This window comes from Drepanopeziza brunnea (assembly GCF_022702325.1).
Source record: "Drepanopeziza brunnea f. sp. 'multigermtubi' strain 214-2 chromosome Unknown ctg5, whole genome shotgun sequence".
Classification (NCBI taxonomy): Eukaryota; Fungi; Ascomycota; class Leotiomycetes; order Helotiales; family Drepanopezizaceae; genus Drepanopeziza; species Drepanopeziza brunnea.
The window spans coordinates 1,380,409-1,403,278 of NW_027094068.1; the positions used below are offsets into that span (position 1 = coordinate 1,380,409).

At 51.4% G+C, this 22,870-nt stretch overlaps 8 protein-coding genes across 8 annotated transcripts; 3 read left to right on the top strand and 5 right to left on the bottom strand.

The window, feature by feature from the left end:
* Positions 1-84: 84 nt before the first annotated feature.
* Positions 85-1,703, top strand: L3040_003699 (uncharacterized protein; the record flags this gene model as incomplete). The annotated part of the gene is made up of 2 exons (XM_007294688.1): positions 85-1,062; positions 1,113-1,703. 2 exons carry the CDS (start codon positions 85-87, stop codon positions 1,701-1,703), a joined length of 1,569 nt encoding a protein of 522 aa, XP_007294750.1.
* Positions 1,704-2,233: 530 nt separating this feature from the next.
* L3040_003700 (uncharacterized protein) lies at positions 2,234-3,195 on the bottom strand (the record flags this gene model as incomplete). Its single annotated transcript, XM_007294687.1, has 2 exons — positions 2,234-2,801; positions 3,026-3,195. 2 exons carry the CDS (start codon positions 3,193-3,195, stop codon positions 2,234-2,236), a joined length of 738 nt encoding a protein of 245 aa, XP_007294749.1.
* A 354-nt stretch (positions 3,196-3,549) lies between these two features.
* L3040_003701 (uncharacterized protein) lies at positions 3,550-7,011 on the bottom strand (the record flags this gene model as incomplete). The annotated part of the gene is made up of 3 exons (XM_007294686.1): positions 3,550-6,170; positions 6,222-6,597; positions 6,649-7,011. The coding sequence occupies 3 exons, from the start codon at positions 7,009-7,011 to the stop codon at positions 3,550-3,552; spliced, it is 3,360 nt and encodes a 1,119-aa protein (XP_007294748.1).
* A 272-nt stretch (positions 7,012-7,283) lies between these two features.
* On the top strand, positions 7,284-9,225 carry L3040_003702 (uncharacterized protein; the record flags this gene model as incomplete). The annotated part of the gene is made up of 3 exons (XM_007294685.1): positions 7,284-7,331; positions 7,402-7,496; positions 7,557-9,225. 3 exons carry the CDS (start codon positions 7,284-7,286, stop codon positions 9,223-9,225), a joined length of 1,812 nt encoding a protein of 603 aa, XP_007294747.1.
* Positions 9,226-9,757: 532 nt separating this feature from the next.
* Positions 9,758-13,559, top strand: L3040_003703 (uncharacterized protein; the record flags this gene model as incomplete). Its single annotated transcript, XM_007294684.1, has 5 exons — positions 9,758-9,844; positions 9,904-11,673; positions 11,740-11,823; positions 11,925-13,331; positions 13,380-13,559. The coding sequence occupies 5 exons, from the start codon at positions 9,758-9,760 to the stop codon at positions 13,557-13,559; spliced, it is 3,528 nt and encodes a 1,175-aa protein (XP_007294746.1).
* Positions 13,560-13,745: 186 nt separating this feature from the next.
* L3040_003704 (uncharacterized protein) lies at positions 13,746-14,769 on the bottom strand (the record flags this gene model as incomplete). Its single annotated transcript, XM_066156512.1, has 2 exons — positions 13,746-14,078; positions 14,296-14,769. The coding sequence occupies 2 exons, from the start codon at positions 14,767-14,769 to the stop codon at positions 13,746-13,748; spliced, it is 807 nt and encodes a 268-aa protein (XP_066012094.1).
* Positions 14,770-15,196: 427 nt separating this feature from the next.
* Positions 15,197-16,607, bottom strand: L3040_003705 (uncharacterized protein; the record flags this gene model as incomplete). The annotated part of the gene is made up of 2 exons (XM_007294682.2): positions 15,197-16,333; positions 16,479-16,607. The coding sequence occupies 2 exons, from the start codon at positions 16,605-16,607 to the stop codon at positions 15,197-15,199; spliced, it is 1,266 nt and encodes a 421-aa protein (XP_007294744.2).
* A 510-nt stretch (positions 16,608-17,117) lies between these two features.
* On the bottom strand, positions 17,118-22,762 carry L3040_003706 (uncharacterized protein; the record flags this gene model as incomplete). The annotated part of the gene is made up of 2 exons (XM_007294681.2): positions 17,118-17,238; positions 17,298-22,762. The coding sequence occupies 2 exons, from the start codon at positions 22,760-22,762 to the stop codon at positions 17,118-17,120; spliced, it is 5,586 nt and encodes a 1,861-aa protein (XP_007294743.2).
* Positions 22,763-22,870: the final 108 nt, after the last annotated feature.

The window sequence follows — 22,870 nt, forward strand, 5'->3', positions numbered from 1 at the left end:
CGTACTTTCCATACTTTCCATACTTTCCATACTTTCCATACTTTCCATACTGTCTCTATTGCAATCGAATACTTCGCAACAACCATGATCGTCCACTTTTCAACTTTGGCGCTCGCCACTCTCTTGTCTTCTTCCTCAGTCATCGCAATCTCTCCCTCTGAGATTCCCCCTGATACCCCGATCTCCTCTCTCCTCACGTCTGCAAACACCCACCTGGCAAAAGGCGAGACCAACGACGCTCTCACTTACTACGATGTTGCGATCTCCCGCGACCCTCAGAACTACCTCACTTATTTCAAGCGGGGTGCAACGTACCTCTCCCTGGGCCGAACCGTGCAGGCAACCTCTGACTTCGACAAAGTCCTGTCGATCAAGCCTGGGTTTGAGGGAGCTTTGATACAACGTGCGAAAATACGAGCCAAGAACGGTGAGTGGGAGGCTGCGAAGAAGGATTACCAGTCTCACGGCAAATCCGGAGAAGACCTGGCCGAGTTAGAGGAAGCAAAGGGCGCAGCTGCGCTCGCGAGTGCTGCCGAGGAGGTGGGAAATTGGGAGGAATGCATCAGCCAGTCTGGAGTGGCCATCATGGTCGCAAGCAAGATGCTGTCCTTACGAAAAACGAGAGCACACTGTCGATTCGAGCGCGGGGAGGTGATGGAGGGGATGAGCGACTTGAAGCACGTTCTCCAGATGCAGCCGGGACAGACGGAACCGCATATTCAGATAGCGGCCATCACGTACTATGCGCTTGCCGACTTGGAGCATGGGATGGACCAGTTGAGGAAGTGCTTGCATTCGGATCCGGACTCGAAGAAGTGCAAGAAGCTGTACAGACGGCAAAAGACGCTGGAAAAGCAGTTGGCGCAAGTGAACAAACACTTCGAGAAGAAGCAATACGCGAGCTCTCTGAAATTGCTGTTACCGGCAGGCGAGGACTTGGGACTGGTGCAAGATATCAAGGACGATGTGAAGGAATTACGGGAAGCTGGTACAATTCCAGAGCACGCGCCCAACGACCTGGAAATTGGAGTGGTGGATAAGGTTTGCGAGGCTTACCATGAGGTATGTCGTTTCTGTTCTCTCATACTAGATCTGGCAGCTAAAAACAACAGTTGAAAAACACCAAGAAATCCATCACATGGTGCGACGAAGCGATCAAACTGAATGAGAACTCCCTTTACGGTCTCCTCAACAAAGCCCGCCGATCCATGGAAGCCGAGAACTTCGACGCCGCCATTGCATCCCTAAAACAGGCCAAAGAACACCACCCCGGCGCTCAGCAAATCAACCAGCTACTGCACAACGCGCAGCTCGAGCTCAAGAAGAGCAAGACGAAAGACTACTACAAGGTCCTCGGCGTTCCCAAAGATGCAGATGAGTTACAGATCAAGTCGGCGTACAGGAAGATGATTAAACTGCACCACCCCGACAAGGCCCACAAGCAGGGTATCACCAAGGAGGACGCGGAGAAGAAGATGGCTGCGGTTAACGAGGCCTATGAAGTTCTCAGTGACCCCGAGCTGAAGCACAGATACGATCAAGGCGATGACCCTAATGATCACGAACAGCAACGACAGCATCCTTTCCACGGACAACAGTTCCGCGGCAATCCCTTTGGTGGACACAGTGGTGGCGGTGGGCAGCAGTTCAAGTTCGATTTTGGCGGCGGAGGATTCCCTGGTGGCTTCCAGTTTGGTGGCTAAGTCTAAGTGGAGAAGGGTGGGTGGCATTTGATTTGGGCGTTGGAGTTGGCTGCTTGGAGGAGTTGGATCAGTTGACGGCGAGCAACAAAGCTTGGAATGCATCGCTATGTGGCATGTACAGTGAATGAACAGAGATGACCAATTGGACTGATATCACAAATTCGACCGTGAGTTGGGAACTGATCAAGAAATAACTTGAGCCTACGTGACTTGGCTTCTCGGTGGTGGCTTGTGTTTCTACTGCTTGGCTTGGAATACCAGCTAGAGAATCCTCATTTCTCCCATTTCAACATCTGAAAAATTTGTAGAGAAGCACTAATGTACATTGAAGTCATTAGTAGCCTGATGAGTTTAGATGTCTTTCAGAAGGGACGGCAAAGCCTTCTCAATGCCTGTCCACACAATCCATGCCAACTCAAGTACACACTTTGGCTTTTGGACCAAATAACTCCATCCTTAACGCCACCGCCAACCAGCCATGCCATGCAAGTTCATCAGAGACGTAAATTCCACCCACACAGCCTCCCCTCTTAAGCAGGAGCCTCATATGCCCGTCTAATCACTCTCGAGAACTGCTCCATCTTGACGTTCTCCCGCACAACCGTTCCCTTGGCCTCGTTCTCCTTGTTCAGCGGAACCTTGACCACACTACCGTCAATCCGCCACCCACAGGTTGTGTTGACAAACTTCTCGAATTGCTCGCCCTGCATTCCCAACCACGACTCCAAAACGGGTCTCTCAACTTCGCGGACAGATTGTGAGACGTTGAGTGCAATTCTGATGCGGATAAGCTCCTCAAAGCCGGCGACATCGGCGATCAAGTCAGCGTAGAGGTCGTCGCCGTTGAGGGTGCTCCAGAAGAGCGCGTAAGAGGCTTGGCCGAGTAGGTTGTTCAGCACGTTGAGCTTTTGCACTGCCTCGGAAAGGGGGGCATCGCCGGCGGCAGGGAGGGCGGAGGACGTGGAGATGGGGGTCAGGATGTGAGGTGGTAAGAGGTGGAGGGCAAGAGAGAAATCGGGGGAGGGGAAGACGGTGAGGGACTTGACGAGGATATTGGTGATGGTCTCATCTTTGTTGAGGTGAGGATTGAATTGATATCTGTGCACAGGCAGATTGAATTAGCTTACTGCGCGCTTTGGGTGTTGGGTTGTGAGAGAGGGAGGGTGTCGGTTCAGATAGAGCTAATAATAAACTTCAAGGACCAGAGGGATTCAATCTCCATGTCATCAGGTAATAGGAAACGTTTAAAGATGGATCATCATGTAGACACTGCGTAGACAGTACGTGAAAAGAGCTGATTGTGTAAAAGAGAGGATGCTCACAGCTTCAGTAGCGCCAGGTTCGCGAAACAGTCCACGAACTTGCCCTCACATTGCTGCACGACGTATTCTTGAAAGATAGCTGTCGTCTCCGGGTTGTATCGGTCAAGGCCATTGAGGATCGCGTCGATGTGCTCTGGCCTGTCCGGCGCATAGTCGAAAGGGACACCCATATTTGTAGCTTCAGTGGGGGATGAGAGCGTTATGGTGGTCGAGGTCGAAATATGTGCCAGTTGGAAAGAATTTAGAGGCGCCTTAGACTCTGTGGCTCTTGGTGGGGCTAAAATAACCGAATACGTATCACGTGATATACCACCGCTTGTCTTGATCGGCCCTCCGGTAACGTCGACGTGCGAAGGGCTTCGGTTCACTTTCCTTTATTTGGGGCCATGTGGCAGCAATACAAGCAAGAAGTATCACTTTGCCCTTCCAGATCTTCAGTCTCCACATCCCTCCCTGCCACTTCCAAAAAGCAATCTGCACTGTGAGATGGACTAGAATCTTTCTACAATTCATGAACCCCACTATCATCTATTTACCTCTACTCGGGAAACCATGTCCCCTCCAAGCCTTGCGATCTCTGCCAGAATAGCATTCTTGTCAATCACAACTTCCTCTCCCTCATCCGCAACAGGCTTGGTAGCGTATGCAGCGTTAACCCTGAAAGCTCGTGCTGCCAAATTCTGAGGATTCCACAATCCTCCAATAGCACCGCTCGAAGGACTATGGAAAAATACAATACTGCCCGTATACAGGTTCTTCAACTCCTCGAGATACAGCTGAATTGGTTGGTATCCAATCACTCCGACATCGATATCCGCTTGAACCTCAAGATTCTTGAATTTGGAATTGCTGACCTCTTTCGGCTTCTGCTTGCCAGCGAAGTTGGGTGAGATATGGATCACGAAATCGTAGTCTCTTGTTGTGGAAGCAAACAAGGATTTTGGCTCGAGGTAAATGCCTTTGTCTTTGACCAACTTGCAAGCAGAACGAGCTAGTGCTGTCATCCGAGCTGCGACCATCTTCGAAGGCCCTTTGTCTGTAAAGCCAGTCCCGGTCTGATCATGATTGGAAGCTGCGAAGATTACTGCACGGTTCATGCTGGGATCGATCTTCCTCCAGGCTTCTAATCTAGTGTTTATCGAATCGACCTCCTGGCTGGTCATGGTCCCACTAAAGTCTACAATAACCGGAGAGAGACGCCAGTCCCATCTCGAGATGAAGAGAAGGGTCCTCAAAAATCCAGTCATTACTGATGACGGTGCTTGCCATGGGAAAGGCTGTAAAAATGTCCTCACAACCAGAAGCTCGACCAGCTCTTCGCTGATGTGCCCCAGAAGCATGTGACTCTCGAACCACATCTTCGTTAGTCGTATCGCCGGTGATAGAAGTGGGAAACGAGTGCAGTTTTTCGAGATGGACTGTGTATGCACCGGGAGGTGGATGAAGTTCTTTTTATATACCGACAGTGCAGAGACAGCTGCCTCTCGAGCCCGGTGATCACTCGACTTGTCCTTGATCTGACGTTCAAGAAGGATCTGCTCTCGGTCGTTATGAATTCGGAGACGGAACACAACGCCGGAGCTGTAGATGACGTCTAAGAACGCGCAATTCTGAAGAGGCTCGTCTTCATTCTCCAGACCAACTCGACTTGAAATGCTATCATCCGACTCCTCGAGCAAACTACCAATCTTGAGCAGGAGAGCTATTTTCGTTCGTTGGATCGCAATGATGTCATCCGGCCACCTTCCAGATCCCTCAAACTGTATCATCACATCGGCTGGAGCTTTCATGGGCCGCCCAGCGCCAAACCCAGGTGGGTTAATAGAGGAATACCGAAGTTGGGGGCTGACAGCCGAAAGTTGTCTGAGCTGTAACGGTAGCCCTTCGAGATCTCGGATCTGCTTCTCAAACATGCGATAGGCCTCTCTGAGACCGTCAAATTGGCTTAGTTTCGTTCCCGGCCCAGGCAATATCTTGTTGAAGCCCTCTCCAAAGAACATGAGACTCGCAGCTGACGCATCGCCGAGGTGACGCTTGACAAGAAATGTCACGATCTCTCGTAATATACTGTGGGAGGAGCCAGGTGACCATATCAAACTTTCGAGGATACTGCCATCCTTGAATCGTCGCAGCTCTGCTTTCTCTCCCCAGAACTTTTGAAATTTGGCAGCCTTCTTTTTCTCCTCTGCTGCTGGGCCATGGTCTACTAGGCGGTCGATATTGGCTGGGTCAAAGACCAGTGAAACCAACAATGACTGATCCTTCTCGGCTGGGCAGCTCGAATTGATTGACCAAGAGGGCAGACATTGCTCCTGAATGTCGATCAGACTGACACGGTCCATTAGGCCTTCTCGCAGAACTTCGAAAAGTTTATTGCTAACTGTTCTGTAGCCCGAGATGTGATCGGGAGAAGTATGATCGGATGACTGAGGAGAGAAAGATATTCGGATTGTGGAGTCGTATCTCTGAAGATTCTGTGAAGTTTTGACAATAAAGGTTGATTCGAACTGGTCGAAAGTAGAGTCGTTCAGCATAGCCAAAGATGTCTTGGCCTCATGGCGCAGGACCTGGTATGACCAAGGAGTCATTTTGTAGAGCGTATTCAGCCCCCGTACTCCGTCGAACAGAATCGGATTGTTAGACTTTGAAAAGACCACATCTTTCCCTTCGAAAAGGACTGGCCGGGTAGTCAAATCGGTAGAGGCAAAGAATTGCAGAACAGCCTTGAACATCTGATAACTGCTGTAGCCTGGAGATAGTACACTGTGGCCTTTAGGGCCACCTCCCTTAAGAAGCAGAGCAGTAGTTATAGCCCACTCAAAATGGCCAAAGCCTCCCTTCCAGATGTCGCTACCGAAGTCTCGCTGTCGTAGCCAAATTCTGCCAAGGATACATGACTCTTTAAAACCAGCCGCAAGCTTGACCGAGGAGTGAAGAACCTTGAGATAGGGTTCGAAGCTGCAATCAGCTAGGAGTGATGCGTTGTAAAATGGCGTTGGCAGCAAGGTGCTGGGTCCGTTCTCAAGGGCGTCCTTCTGTCGAACAGCATTTTTGCTTGGCTGCAACTTAGACTTGCTAAAGAAAGCTGGAGGGGCCCCGGGTATGATGCGAATTTGATAGTTGAAGCTGATTTTCGATTCGTCCCCTGGGCTCTGTCAGTAACCAAGAAAATTGGGAGAAGAGCTGTAAAATATACTCGATATAGGCTTCACGGTTAGGATTGGCTGAAGACTGTTGCCGTTAAGATACTGAAATGATAAAGATAACTCGTCCTGTACAGCATTAAGGAGTCCAGCTGCAATGCAAGCCAAGTAATATGCTCTCTTATAGAAATATCGGTAATTCAGAAAGTCCTTCTCTTGAAATATTGAAGCAGGCATAATAACTACCATATCGACTGACAAGACCTCTTCTGATTTCACCATTGTCCTCGAAGCATAGCTTCCGACAACATTGATGTTTGAAGGTTGCTCGTATGCGAGTTTATATGCTGCGTTGTGATCTGGCTTAGGGTCTGGAAAGGGAACTGTGATCTTATGCGACTTATGCAAAGCTTTCGTAGCCTCTGGAACCTGATATAATAGTCAGATTGTAATTGTCTACGAAGACTTAAGATAACGTACAGAGACAGCAGCACGAGCTTCGATTCCCTCAATCAGGCCTTTCAGTTTGCGGAGGAGTTCGTCCACCCCGCAGAGCCGCTTTTCATAATTTGGCCGTACCTCAGCCAGTAGCTCGTCCACCTGCAGCTTGAACAGACTCGACTTGTACATTCCCCCAGCAAATATCGCAGAGTCGTCATCCTCTCTCGTGTGCTTCATCTTCGGAGTTCCTGGTGTCTGGACGGAATGTGCTTGAGGGTTTGGTTCAGAGTCATGGGGCGTTTCCTCCCCGGAGTGGCTGGCACCAGAGCCGTTCGAATCCCCGGAAGGCGAGCTGGGCTGCCCATTTTCTAGCTTGCGCCGTTTCGTCGAAAGTGGTGTCATTGTTGGTATCTGGATTTAGCAGTGGTGTGCATCTTCGTATCGAGAATTACAGTAAATTTTTGATCTCCCGACCCGATAACAGTAGCGTAGCTCTCCTATCTACACGTGCTCCGGGCCCCAACTATCAAGATCGCAGGTGGAACTATCAACCGGTAACGGATCGAATAGTCTCTACTTCGTACTTCTGTTTTGCAGACAAAACAAGCTTCTTTCTTCTTAAAATTTTGTGCGTAGTATTTACCAAAGGGATCACCATCCTTCCTTCATTCATAATGTCAATCATCGACCTTGGTGAATCAGTCCCGGCGCTCACGCCTCATGTAAGTCGATTTCCGCATATTGTCTATTATCTCTCGACATATTGCCTAATTCAGTTATAATGCTTCTTAGGCCACGAGTGTTTCCCTTCCAAAATGGGCGGACAACGTTGAATATGAGCAAGGAAAGGAGAGAGTTCTGAATAGAATGATAACTGGTTACCCACGGTATGACTTGAACACCCCTAAAATCTGAATTCGCCACACTGACTTGCCCCCGTGATCAAGTTTTTTCGTCCACAAACTCATTGTTGCGTTCGCTGAAGACATTGTCAAGCAAAATGGCAGGCCTGATCAGCAGGCAATGTTGTTCCCGTCCACAAGAACTGCACAAAGATGCGTAGCCTTTATGCACTCGCGAGATCCAGCAATTACTGCAGACCAGATCCATTTGGTTGATTTGGTTCTGGACTTGAGTCGAACGAATTCTGAGATCTTGAAGAAACTTTCCCCATCCATATCTGCTGTCATCTTCCCCAAAGATTTGTTTTCTTTAGCCAAGCAATACTGGCAGCATTCAGGTGAAGGAGTCTCGAGTAGACGTGCCGAGTTCTGCCATGGCCTCTACCAAGAAGGGATATTGGTCGAACAAACAGCTCTTCAACCAATTGCCAATGGTTTCGTGAAGGGTCCGAGAAGATACCAGAAAGGTTCCATAGACAAGACGCCACCCAAAGCATACCAGAATGGAAGTGCGGCTCCCGGATCCAATGGAGCAATCGGTTCCGCCGAAAGCCGGGAGAGTTCACAATTCCTAGAGGAGCGTTTTGGACGCAATCTCGATGTCTCGTTCGTGGAAAATGCCAAGTCAGCAATCCGACGCCGTATTGCGGGCTCACTGATGGGGGAGATAGACTTGGCCACAGTGCCGGCTCTCGATACTGGTTCAAGTACACGTGGAGTGGCCAGTCTTTCGGAGAGTGACGTTTACCTCTACCCTACTGGAATGAATTCTATATTCTCCTCACATCGAATGTTGATGCAGGCGAGGGGTCCCATGAAGAGCATCTCATATGGCTTCCCTTATGTTGACACGCTAAAGATCTTGCAGAAATTTGGCCCCGGCTGCATCTTCTACGGAAATGGAGAGCCGGAAGATCTGGACGACCTAGAATCTCGATTAAACTCAGGAGAGAGGTACCTCGCACTGTTTTGCGAGTTTCCAGGGAATCCCATGCTGAAGTGTCCTGACCTTCAGCGGATACGGAAGCTAGCAGACGTATACGATTTTGCTGTCATTGTCGATGAGACGATTGGCAACTTCATCAACGTCCATGTTCTCCCATATGCCGATGTAGTGGTTAGCAGTCTGACCAAGATATTCTCTGGAGAGTGCAATGTTATGGGAGGCAGCTTGATCCTCAATCCCGGCAGTCGGTACTACCAGGCAATGAAGGAAGCTATAGAAGCTGAGTACGAGGACAACTGCTGGGCAGAAGATCTAATCTTCATGGAGCGGAACAGCCGCCACTTTGTTTCAAGAATCGAGAGGATCAACGAAAATGCCGGGCTGATTTGCGAGATCCTGCGAGCACACCCATTAATCCAGAATCTGTACTACCCGAAATACAACCGTTCGCGGCCATTCTACGATGCGTGTCGTACACCGAATGGCGGTTATGGAGGTCTTCTCTCTTTCACCTTCAAAACGACGGAGCAGGCAATAGCGTTTTACGACCGGATAGAAACAGCGAAAGGTCCAAGTCTGGGAACGAACTTTACACTGACATCGCCTTATGTTATTCTGGCGCATTACCTGGAGCTCGACTGGGCTGCACAATTTGGCGTTCCAGCTGATTTGATCCGTCTCAGTGTCGGTCTGGAGGATGCGGAGGATCTGAAGTCGAGGTTTGCAGTTGCTCTGAAGGCGGCCGAGATGGCTACCGGCTGCTCGTGAAGGTATCGATGAGCCTGGGAGGAATTGTATGCATTGTACAGCGTAATGAGACATGGCGCAGGGTAGCGGAAAAGGGCCGATCCGAACTTGAAATGCAATGGACTTGAACATATGAAAGCAGAGGGAAATAGGAAAAAAAGGGGAGCATATGGTATGCCTGATGGGACATTGCAATTGTGGCCTGAGATGAATCCAGGGAATGGGCTGCAATAAGAGCCAAGTCCGAACTACAATAGTGTTTGATCTGGGGAATTGTTTGGGTATAAGGGCAAAACGAAAGTCCAACGAGAGTTGACGTACGTTTCTTTTCGTTGGAGCATATTTGTTTTGATGAGGCGAAGATACGTGCCATTATTCCGTCTCTTCTTTGCAGAAAGTCAAGGTGGTGGGTTTCGCGTCAAAAGCTTAAATTTAGCGCGGTCAGTCGCGTTGGTCGCCGCTACCTGACTGTACCTTCACGAATAGAGAGTCCTTGCGAGGCAACGACAACATCTTCTTATTGCTACGGACATCCTCGACACCGAACGCCAATATGGCACCTCAGAAGCGCGTCAGATACGATGAAGACGAGGAGGCAACCACAGTGGAAAGCGCCAGTTCCGCATTACGAACCGGCAGTGTAAGTGTTCGCAATAGGCATTCACTGACTGTCTGTTCATCCTTACTGATCCATTTCAGCTAAACAAGAGAGCGCGGCTATCATCTGCCCACAGTGCATCGGAGTCCCGACAGCAAAGTGCTTCGCCATCTTCAGAGAGCGAGTCGGACGAGGAACTTCCCGATGCCATCGAGGACAATGGACAAGAGGCGCCACCAACTACACAATACGAGTCTATACGCGACGCAGACTGGAGACATCTTGCAAACCCCGACCTGGACGATGCGATTGCAGAGAAGAGGATCTTGGCAAAAAATCGACGGGTGGGCGAGAACCGGGCCAGCGAAAACGCTATCATTGAAGAGATCACCTGCTACAATTTTATGTGTCACACGAGACTGAACTGCAAGTTGGGACCACTCATTAATTTTGTTGTTGGTATGAACGGTAGTGGGAAAAGCGCCGTCCTTACTGCCATCACACTCTGTTTAGGCGGTAAAGCAGCTGCCACAAATCGTGGTGCCAGCCTCAAGAGCCTCATCAAAGAGGGCACGGAATCCGCCAAATTAGAAATCAGACTGAAGAATGAAGGCAATGACGCCTACCAGCCAGATATCTACGGAAAATCAATCATCATCGAGCGCCATTTTTCAAAGACTGGGAGCAGTGGGTTCAAGCTCAAGAATCATGCAGGGCGAATCATATCCTCCAAGAAGGGCGACGTTGATGATCTCGTCGAGTACTACCAGCTACAGGTAGACAATCCAATGAATGTTCTGACACAAGACGCTGCCAAGTCCTTCATCACCGCTTCGACACCAGCTCAGAAGTACAAGTTTTTTGTTGAAGGTGTGCAACTCGAGGCCTTGAATAATGACTATAAGATTGTACTGGACACTTGTGAGCAAATTGATACAAGACTTCAGGATTCGATAGACGACATCAAGCTCCTCAAGAAGAAGTTAGACGATGCGCAGGCTAAGCACAAGGCCGTCAATGAGCGTAATGAAATGAAATCGGAGCTGAGACGACTTGGGGGAAAACATGCGTGGTCACAAGTACGTGATCAGGAAGTCAAACTTGCTGAAATCGACCAGAAACTTGCAGACCATCAACAACAAATCAATGACGCCGAGGCTAGGGTAACTGAGAAGGACGAGAACTTCCAAAAGGCAGAAGATCTTTTGACCCGTCATAAAGACGCTTGTACACAATTGCAAGACGAACTACCTGCCCTGAAGGAGGAGGAGGAGAAGGCCCGAAGTGTCCATGAAACGGCGACGAAGGATGTAGCTGCGATTCACACTCAGCACAAGATTATCAGCGACGATTTGAAGTCGGCACTTAAAAGCGTCAAAGCTGTCCAGGATGCGATCAAGGCGGAAGAGAAGCGTTTGGAAGATGCTAATGGTGGTGTACACGCTCAGAAGGTTCAAGATCTTGCCGAAGCCAAGGAGACTCTCGAAAATGCCAAAGCAGAATTTCTCCGGAGCGAAGAAGCGCGCCCGCAATTGGAGGAAAACTTACGCAGTGCAAGTGCCACAGCCAGGAATCTGGAAACTCCTTTGCAACAGAGGACCGAGGAGTTCAATAATGCAAAAACCAAGTTAACCCATTTGGATTCGAACCAAGGGGATCAGCTGGCAGGCTTCGAAAGAGCCATGGCCGGAGTGTTGCAGATCATCCAAAATGATCGCGGGTTCCGAGAGAAGCCCGTAGGTCCTGTGGGACTGCACATCAAACTTTTGCAGCCTAAATGGTCCAATGCCATAGAATCAAAAATGGGCGCTGCTTTATCCGGGTTCGTCGTGACAAGTAAGCCTGATCAGTTGAGATTGTCAGACATACTTGTAAGTGAATTAGCCCCACGCAGTAGGTTCCTTGGTGCCAAATGATCACTAACCTATTCCTCACAGAGGAAGAACAAGATGGGATGGTGCCCAGTATCAATAGTGAATGGCCCTCCTCTAGACCTCTCAGGCAATGAGCCAGATCCCCAGGTACGCTGCCTCATGTCCCATAATTCCTCCTGATCAAGACATCGCCGGTTATTAGAACCGGCACCCTTTGTGTGTTGTTATTAACATTTTCAAAATTCTAGTATGATACGATCTACCGGGTAATGAGTATTGACAACGAGCTTGTCAAGCGGCAACTGATCATCGGATATGCGATCGAACAGACCATATTGATTGAAAGTCGGTCTCAAGCCATAAGCGTCATGTATGATGGCCCAAGACCGAGAAACGTGAGGCAGTGCTTTGCCATGCATGATAGTAAACGTGGTTTCGGTCATCAGCTCTCATTTGGTCCACGGAATTCAAGAGAGCTTGCCCCAATCCACCCTCCAAAGGGTCGGCCGAAAATGAGAACCGATCGTGCAAGCCAGATAAACAACCAGAGGGAGATCGTGGACCACCTCGAGCGTCAGAAGAAAACACTCGCTGATGAATACGAAAGAGCCAGACAAGAGGCTGGCCGATGCAAGGCCGCAATTCAGCAACACATAAAAGAAAATAAGACGCTTAAGATCGCCTGTCAAAAGGCAGAAGCAAAGGTTGAGGACATCGAGGGCGACCTTCAGAACCTGGGCGGGGATGATGGACAACTCGATTCCCTCAAGCAAGAATTGGAGAGCGCGGAGAAACAAAAGGCAATTTGTGAGGATGCTTACGGTGGCGCAAGTCTCGAAAAGCAGCATCAGAATAGTCTCTCGACTGAAAAAAAACGAGCCTTAGATGCTTCCAGGGCCCGAGTGGTGGAATTGGAAGCGCAGATATTAAAAGCCCGGGACAAAGTGAACAGGACCGAAAAGGTTCGAAACCATTGTCTCTCTGCAAAGAACCTCGCGGTGGAGAGCCTTGAAGATCTAGAATACAAAAAGATACAGATTGAAGATGAGCGTACCGCGCAGGCCAAGTCTATTGCCGAAGACTTCGTGGTGCAAGCCGAGAAATATGGCCCGCGGGTGCAACTCGGTCCAGGCGACACTACGAAGGCTCTCGAGAAACGTTGCGAGAGCCTCCATTCACAGTTGTCGGCTTACGAGAGAGCGCAAGGCGGTACTGATCAGGAGATCCACGAAGCAGCCATTGAAGCATTGAACATCTTCCGCAATGCAAAAAGACAGAGAAAGGGCCTTGAAGAGCTCTTGTCACTCCTCAAGCAGTCGTTCGTTGACAGAATGGAACAGTTCAGGAAATTTCAGAGACATATCTCCGCCAGATCCCGAATCAGCTTCAGCTATCTCCTCAGCGAGCGAGCTTTCCGTGGAAAACTTACTATTGACCACAAGGCCAAACTCCTCGACGTCCACGTAGAGCCGGACGAGACATCGAGAAGTGGCAAAGGTCGTCAGACCAAGACCCTTTCTGGCGGCGAAAAATCCTTCTCGTCCATTTGTCTGCTTCTCTCTCTTTGGGAGGCAATGGGTGCTCCGCTACGATGCCTGGACGAATTCGATGTTTTCATGGATGATGTTAACCGAGATGTTAGCACCAAGATGATCGTATGTACACTGCCCTCTTGACCCACAAGAGGTACTAACTTCAATCAGATCAGCGCTGCTCGCAAAGCAGTTGGACGACAATTCATCCTGATTACCCCCAAGGCATTGGGTGCTGGTATCGGGAAGGCTGACGACGTGCGAATTACCAAGTTATTGGATCCTCGACTCAACCAAAAGCAGATTGATGAGATGATTCAGCGTCAGCGCGATGGAGAAGCTGGGGATTGAGGTCCGTGTGTGAATGATGTAGACAGTAGTGGGCGTCTGGAGGCGTTCTGATTTTGGCTTACGCGCTCTGGGAACGGTGGGATGCTCTCGGTAGAGTCACTTCTTACGAACATCCTCTGTACACTCTTCAAGATGTAATACTACAGTCATGAAGCCTAACTTGTAAGGCAACATCTCCGTCTCGCCTTATACCCTGACACCCTTACTTCTCAACACGTTCAAGCCTGCGCGGGCCGTGAATCCCACCCACTGCCCTACACTGCCCAGCGCACCCCCTAATGCCTGTGAGTCTTTGAACCTCCTCTCCAGAAACTCTCTCGTCTCAGCATACTCCGCCGACTTGTCCCTCGTCATGAACAATTCCGTCGCGGCGTATATCGTTGACAGGGAGGCCCGCTTGGTGTACCAGCTCGAATCGACGGATGGGTCGCCGGCCAGGAACCAGATCTCGTCAGAGAGGGACGAGAGCTCGTGGAGGGCAGTCGGCAGGTTGGAGGGCTGGGCCATCAGAGCCAGGGCCTGCGTGGTACTCACTCCGCACGTCAATAAATGAGTAAATGAGAGATTTCCTTTTCCCCCTCCCCCGGGGCTTGAACGCAATCCCACGTGTGAAGAAAGAAGCAGGAGTCAAATCAGACAGGGCCGCGAGAATGGCGGCACGTAGGGGGAGTAGAATGGGTAGGATGGGTAGGAGGAGTAGAAGAAGAAGGGGAAGAAGAAGGAAGAAAAACGTTACCTCCTGCCAGCGATGCACCACCTCCCGGTTCGCCATCAAGCGCTCCCACGTCAACTCCTTGACTTTCCTGCCCACACCCGCACCCGCACCCGCACCCGCACCCGCACCGCCCTCGCCCTCGCCCTCGCCTCGTGCTAGAACGGCCTTCGCGCCCGCCCTCTCCTTGAGCCCTACCCTCTGGCGAAACAGGTAGTAATGCACGAGGCTGAAGGCGCCGTGGGGAAACAGGTTCGTCGAGGCCTCGATGTAGCCGGCGTCCGTGGCGCCGCGGGCGAGCGTCGTGAGCGTGAAGCCCGAGGAGGGGACGTGTGGGAGGGCGGCGGCGAGGATGGCGCTCTCGGCGTCCGCGAAGGGGCCTGGTGGGGGGGGGTGGTCGTAGGAGTGGTAGGGGGAGGAGGGTCGAGGGCTGGGTTTGGGTTTGAGGGGGAGGCGGGTGAGAGGCCGTAGGCGTGGGAGTAGGGTTTTGGTTGCCATTCCTCTCCTTTTTTCTTTTCTTTTTTTTTCGGTTTTTTTGGGGGGGGGGGGATTCTGGTTTTTGTTCGGACCGTGGAGGTATGTTTGTGAAGGGGGGAGAACGAATAGCTGCTGGACGAGGTGGTGATTTTATGCCGAGGCGAGGCTTTGGCGAGGCTGTGTGGTTTTCGGCATGGGCTTTTGAGCTTTCAGAGATCCCCCCCCTCTTGCTTTTAACGATATATTTGAAGCATTCAGAAAGCTCAAGCAAAGCCAGTTGTCACTCCTGCATGTTGGAAGATACAATTGCTCGACACCTTCCATGGGTTGCTCTTTGGCTTGGGATCGTTTCTGGCCACGCCAGGCTCGAATTTCGCGTAAGATACGCATATCACGACACTTATTTCATTATTGACATTGCACAGTGTAGCTTTCTTTCTATCTGCTCTCATCTAAGCTCCTCCCACTGCACCCCCACCCACTCCTCCACATATCCAACCCCGGTGCTCACCAGCTTCTGCTGACAATCCCTCTCGCAAACCCCAACAATAATCGTCCCCCACTCCATTCCGTCAATACTCATCTCCTCGCTCTCAAGTTCCATGATGGCATGCGGCGTAAGCTGCACCTCGAACACCCTCCCCGCGCTACAGTTGCCACATCTCGGCATGCGATTGCCATTACTCGACGCCGTCGTCACTTTCCCGTTCTCCTTGCCGCCATTGAGTAGCTTCCCAACAGCATCTTGTTTCGAGTACAGCAATGGCTGACCCTTGAATTCGTAACGAATGACTTGCTCGGGGTTCTGCGCGAGCCTATCCGCAAATGTTTGGAAGGTCTTATCGATCGTGCTTTCGTAGACATCCTTATCTTCCTTCTGGTTGCCAGATCCTCCGCCATCGTCGATCTCCATCGTCTGCGTAGGGATCGGTAAGTCCTCTGGTTTATCTAGGGTCTCGTAATCAGCGTCTGCGAGGTAGTAGAGCGGGTATGCGGCTGGGAGCTCGGATTCCGGAGGCCATGGTTCGGGTGGCGAAGGGGGTCCGTACTGAGGTGTATCGTTATTGAGTTTGAGTGCGGAAGCGAAGGTCTTGGGGAGGTCGGTCGCTGGTGACGAGGGTGCTTGAGGGGGTTTGGCGGCGAGTTCGGATGTTGGTGCTCCTACTGCTGTAAACGGGTTCGCAGTACTGCTCATCGAAGAGGATGTAGAGAAAGGATTGCCCGCATGTGCAGAGCCAGCAGTCGAAAATGGATTCGCCGAGCCCGATCCCGTACTCGAGAATGGATTGGCACCAAATAAGGTCTGTCCCAGGTCAATCGCAGGTTTCGCTGGCGCTTCTGCCTCCGGGGCAGGCTTCGTCTCCTTCTTGACCTCGGCGATCCTCACACCCCTCAATGCCCTGACGCTGCCCTCCTGGCGCCGGCACGTCTTCCTCCGACACGTCAACACATATAGTCGTCTCTCGTGGCCCGGGAAGTGTTCGGGGAGATCGCCATTTAGTTGTAACAGAAGAACCATGAGGTCGTTGCAGACTTTGCACTTCGCGAGCGTTGCTGAAGGCGGGGTAGCGGGGTCGAGCCAGGACTTTGTTAGAATCAGTAACAGTGACAGTGACAGTGACAGTGACAGTGATAGCGCTCGAACTCAACTCCTCGCTTCAATCTAGTGATGGGAGAGGGAGAGGTTGTAAGAGGGAATGCGACATATTATGGTTCGGATGCGAACATACTGGTCTTCCTCCAAGGTAACTGATCGTATCGTCCGAGGCTTCTTTCGAGGCGTAGCCAAGCAGCACGTTCGTCTCGGTGTAATCAGAATTATCCTCGCCCCCAGAGGAATCGCTGTCATAGGGTGCCATATTTGCGTGTGAGTCGAGCAGAGCAGAGCAGCGGTGTCGTTGTCTAATAACGTGGATAGAGTCTTGATCTTCGGGTAAGCAGGAAGAGGTAGTTAGGTAGTTGTAGCTTGTCGGTCGAGCTTTTTTTTTTTTTTTTTACGCGACCAAGGCTGGGAGAGGATTTTGGCTAGCCAATTAAATCACAACAATCTACCCGTCAATTGCCTTTCATCACCATTCCACAAATCAGTCTAACATCTAAATGAGAAGAGGCAAAGGGAAATTCCGGGAATCATTATTGACATACACACACACACACACATATATATATATATATACACATACAGACCATACATAGACCATCAAGTCCTGCTCCAAGACACGCCTGCGCTATTTTCCGAAGGAGACAGAGAGGTACGAAGGAAAATCTGCACTATCGATGTAGTTGCAGCCCAGTTTCGTGATATCATAAAATCAGCTCGGCGCCTTGTAGATGGCCCATCGCTCATCGCCCGCAAGTAACACCTAGTCTTAAAATGCACAGCGAATCTTGGCATACAAGTCGGTATCGAGAAAATTATAGTTCAAGTCCAGCTCACAGAAGGGGTGTCCAGAAAGCAGGGTATCGGCAGTTGGACGCTCAGAAGGATCGCTATTTTATCAGTCAGGACAAATTGCAGAAAGGTATGGCAAGATATCAGGATTACTCACATAGTAAAGCAGTCGGCCATGAAGGCTATGGCGACGGGACTGATGTTCATCGACACGTCGTCAGGAACAGGCGGTGCCTCGTTCAAGCTACCAAGCTTGTAGATAGCCCCCACGGTTTCCTCTTTGCTCCAAGGTCTTCGTCCTGCGAACATTTCGAGAACAACGCACCCAAGCGACCAAATATCAACCTTGGCCGAGTATCCTTGGCCCTGGGAGCGGACAACTTCGGGGGCCATCCAGAAAACAGATCCTTGCATATTGTTCGATGCGTCATTACCATAGATGTTGTCGGTTTTCTTCGAGATGCCAAAGTCGGAAATCTTACAAGTCCCATCGAGATCGAGCAAGATGTTGTCGGCCTTCAAATCTCGATGTAGGATACCTTCTCGATGAAGATATGCAAGACCAGAGAGGGTCTGCCGGGTGAGGGAGCTGACCACGGTCTCCTCAAACTTGCCATGCTTGCGTAGGCAGCTTCCAACACTACCACCGGAGATGTATTCCAAGAAAATGCTGATCGACATTTCCTTCCGCTCACAGCCAAGGTATTGGACGATGTTGACGTGGTCGAGATGCTGCATTGTGTCAATCTCCTGGTCAAGAGCGGCGACCATTTCTCTTATTTTTTCCTTGTCGTTTCCCGCTTTCCCGGCAGCTGCTGCGCTTACTTCGACTTGTTTGACAGCGAGGAACTCTCCAGTCGTGGCGTTCATTCCCAAATAGACGCGACCATATGTACCTTTTCCAATCAGCTGACCCTTGAACCATCTGAAGGTCGCTTGTCGTTTTGGTATTGTGTCTTGAGGAATCCGAGGTAGAAGCATACTCCCGCGCTTTGGTTTGATCTGGACAATGTTGGCGCCAAACATTTTGGTACTCTTCCGCCGAAGGATTGTGCTAGATGAGCCGCCTTGAGCTATTGGTGCTGTGAAGCGCTTGTTTGCTTCATGTGCTCCCCGGGCAACTTCACGGATTGACTTCATGCGGCCCAGACCACCGGAGAGACGGATATTTCGCTGAGCGATGCTTGGCATGGAGCCGGGTCTCTCTCGTTCTAATGCCTTCAGAGTAGATTCATCAGAGCCGAGAGTATCGCCATCGCTGTAAATACTTGAGCGAACAGTGTTCGGTGACGGGCTTTCGGTCACATTCATGCCAGCCTGTGAGGCCGCAAGTTGTGTCGTATTCTCGTGCTCGGCCACTGGTGAGACCGGTGGCGAGGGACCAGCAGTCTCCTCTAACACAGGTTGGTCCAGATCGAGGTTGGGAAAGAAGGCATCGAGATGGTCGATAAGTGCTTCTGCGGGAGGTCTGCTGGCCCAAACGTCTTCTCGTGCAAACGAGTCACGCCGGATTAATTGTGCACTCATGTAGTCTGAAGATTCGGCGGACCAGCCACCCTCGGAGTTCGCAGAGCCGGGATTGCGTCGCTGAGGTCGCTTCCCTGAACTTCGCGGCGTCTCATCCTCAAAGTCGGACGTTCTAGAGTTGCTTGCAGCGCTGTTGCCATCCTGAGGCGATGTAAAGGTGACCGATAGACCTTTCTTTGACCTCGAGGTCCTGACTCTCAAGTTAGGTCTCTTCGCAATACCATCCGTTTCGCTGTCCTTGTCTCCCCCTGCTGCAGGCCTTCGCATGCTTGACTTCTTCGCTGGCTTTCGATTTGCAAGCGGCACTGCGAACAGGCCATCATCGGAATCATCATCGGAGTCGGTCTGGGGGTTCTGCTGAGGCAAATCCTTGAAATCAACGCTAGACTCTGTGAAGTCCAGATTCGGCCCATACGACCTTCTAGTTCCTGGCGTTCCCATTCCGGGCATTCCATGAGCACTACTTGGACTCAGGTTAGGAGATGGGAGTCGCTTCGTACCCTCCACCCGAAGTTTGTTGTCATCAGTGTTATCGGGTATCTTGACGGATAGAGACCGGTCGCGCGTAGCACGGACGCCACCCTCTTGACCATAGTCCGGGACCGTGAAAGATGTATCGCCTCTTCCCCAAGTTGTACTGCCGGGCGTCCCACTCAGAGATCGGGGGCTGCTGTTACGGGAGTTGAAATCGACTGAAGACATGGCACTTCGGCCCCGCTCAGTTTGATCATTCCCTCTCGGCGGTGTTCTCTTGCCCCCCATTAGGGAGTGAGCGATATTGGGACTAGGGTGACCGACTCCTCCAAGCCGGCTTCCCATGCCGACGAGCGCAGATGCTATGCCACTGCTAACTTGGGTTGGTGCAGGTACGTGTGTTCGTTTGTCGTATTCCGACATCTCTTCAAGCTGAGGAAGAAATTGCTGATCAGCACACGACATACGTCTGCCCTCGCTGTCGATGCTCGTGACCGACAAACGTGCTTGCTGCCCCGACCTCTTGCTGAGCGAATTCGCTTTGATCAAGGTTGCTGACTCGGCAGGTGGAGGGGGAGGCTTCCTTTGAGGCAGGAGGCTGTCCAGCTTCTTATCTTCGAAAGGGGAGTGTCGAGGCTGATCAAAATCAACATTGCGACCCACGATTCCGACCGAATTGTCAGCAGGGGGGGTTTCCCTGCTTGCCTTCTTTCTAGCTGTGTACTCATTTTGTCTTCGTTCCATCACGGCCTTGTATTCTTTCATAGCCATTTCCATGAAAGCTGCTCTATCGGCTTCAGATAGCTGACTTTCGCCACCTTCAACTTGAGAATTACGGAATTTCAGCAGACGATCGCGGAGAGGATCAGATTGGGCTTGGGTGGTTGTTTCTTTGACGGTGTTTTGTCGAGAGCTTGGAGGAGAAGAGCATGACCGCCTTCTCCCAGTGAGCGTTGCATAGGCTTCTTCATCCAAAGAAGCCGAAGGCAGCAATCCAGGCGAAAAGCCAAGTCTGCTGCCAAAGCTGGCTCTGAAGCTCGATGGCTGCGCCGCAGGAAGTGCCGTCGTCGAGTTGGCTGGTGCTCGAATGTATAATTTCAAACTCCCCGTCTGATCAGCCTTGGTTCTTCTATGCAATAGGAGCTTATGGTCGTCCAGCGCGTCATCATGTTCGACTCTGCCAAGCTCCGTCAGGAAAACCTGCACCAGGTCCATATCTGCTATACCCATCGTCGAACAAAGCACGCTACGAAGTTCGCCAGCAGAATCTACATCTGTGACATCACAGAGCCGGTAGTCTGTTCCATTCAAAGTCGCCAAAACAAAATTCCTCCCTGGCACATTCCGGGCGCCACGATGCCGAGTAGTGTGTGCAAATTTGTCATATTCAGAGGCCGAGAATGTTGAAGACGGCCGGTCGAGCGAGGTCTCGCTAGAGTTTTTTCCATTTCCTATGAAAGGACCTGGCCGGAAATTTAGACAGGGACTAGTTGGAGACTCAAGATATTGTTCTTCGGGAGACGGGCCAGCTCCATCCTCTTTTCTCTTCTTTCGGAAATGTTTGAGGAATCCCTTTGGTTCTTTTGCGGACGTTGGGGGCTCGGAGGTGCCGGATCTGTCTCCAGCATCAGAGGGCGGTGGTCGCGGACCATCAACACCGTGGCGACGACCGTCTTGATTGCGAACCAGATTTGACTCCCCTACAACCCCTCCCATCCCCCCACGGAGTATTTGGCTGGCGCCCGGAGGAACTCCAGAGCCATAGATCGCTGCATTGGAAGAAATCGAGTCGGTGCTGTTACTGGCACGATGCCCAAAGTTCCTAGTATCGGGCGACACCAAGAGGCCTCCCACGCCGGTCATTTGCATGTTCGTGAAAGCTCCACCAGGACTGATGCTTTGCGGGCTACCTTCCAGACGAAGGGCCGCGCCTCTAAGGGGGCCCTCGCCTGTCTCGCTGCTCGCACTGGGACTGTGACGCCGGCTACCGTCACCGTCGATGTGGCGGAAAGCGTTCCTATGACTTGTCCGGTTTAGGGCGTTGTATATATCCGGGTCTTGTGTGTTGATGACTGGCATCGTTATCCCCCGGGTGGAGAATCGCCTGTTGGAAAAACCTGGCCCTGGTGACTTGAACAGAGACTTTCTGGGGCTGTCGTCCCCATTCGCTGTGCTCGGGGTCGAAATGTGGGCCTCACGGCTGAGGTTGGGAGAGCCTTCTAACGTGCCCTCCGTGCCGGCACTTGGAGTGGTGCCATTTGAAGACTCTCGCCGAACATGAGATGACTTCGAATCCAGTGATCTCCCAGTGACAATGCGCTTGATCAGGTGACGCATCCTCTTGCCTTCTTCACGCTCCCGCGCCTGATCCCAGCCAGTGCCGCTGTTGGAACACTCCTTTGCAAGGCGAGGGTAGACTTGCTGATGCATCATACCAAAATTCCCTCTCCCGCCGTGGCCACTGCCCAATTCCAGAAAGACAGAACCAGAAATGTTCAGGGCGGCGAAAGTTTGTTGCCAGTCACTTGAAAATGAGTTCTGTACTAACCAAAGGAGAACTCGATCGAGAGGCCATTGCGAACCAGCGTCTACAGGAGATATAGGGGTGTTCGCGTTGCTAGAACCTGCTTGTTGGTGAGGGCCTCTGCTGGTCTGCCGTGCATTGAGAAGTGGGATGGTTCCGGAGGGGTTATATTCCGGCATGTGGATATTGTTAAAACGGTTCATCTGTGTCTGGGACGGGTACGTGCGATCTCGATCTTGATAAAAACTTCCGCCATCATCCATGGGTGTAGATAGACCCGTCTCGGCGGTATTTCTCGAGCTGGACCTATAGCTAGCATCTGAGACGGCAGAGAAATCAGGACTATCGCCCCTGTTGAAGCTCGATTCTTGTGTTCTCCCAAAGCCAGGTATTCCCACCCCAGGTCCAAAGGAATCCCCGTGGGGTATATAGGTTGCTGACATCTGAGGCTCGTTACTCGGGGGAGGAGGTATGGATAAAGGCGGAGGCTGATGGGAGACATAGTTCTGACCCGAATTATACGCTTGATGTTGACTTTGACTGTTCGCAGGAGGATTGGGGGGAGGGAGGGGAAAGCCTCTCGCATCGTAGGAACGATTCCAGCCTCCCTGCCAACTCGACACCGGGGGCGGTCCCGGTGGCGGAGGGATGACGACGCCCGGGTGGTGGTTCTGGGACGGGACACTGCGCAGAGGGGGTGGAGGTGGAGGAATCGACATCATATGCTGTTGGGCCGGCGGAGACATCAGAGGCGGCGGCGGAGGAACATATTGTCTCGAGACATCCTGTCTTTGCGCTGGATTGTACATCTGGACACCCGGTCCCGACCGCGGCGACGGTCGGTATGACTTCGCGGAAGAGAAGGATGCGCCCGACGGCGAGTTCACCGGATCTCCAGCAGCGGACCGGGCTCTCGGTCTCGTCGAATCGAGGGTTGGATATGGAGAGCCTCTCGAGCCGCCGTAGAGAGGCGCAAGGAGACCGGAGGAGCTGCTCAGCTGGGGGATGTCGTGGTGCAAGATATCGTCAGATAATACCGCAGTCAGTCGTGGAGAGGGTTGGTAGGCTTCTGAATTGGATCGGTCTGATCTGGTCATCGTGGCCAGTACCCGCGCATCTTCGAGTCGTGGTGGGCCCGCCCTATCAAAGCGAGATGGGGGATAGGTAATCTGATTGATACTTTCTGATGCGAATGGCTTGGCCCT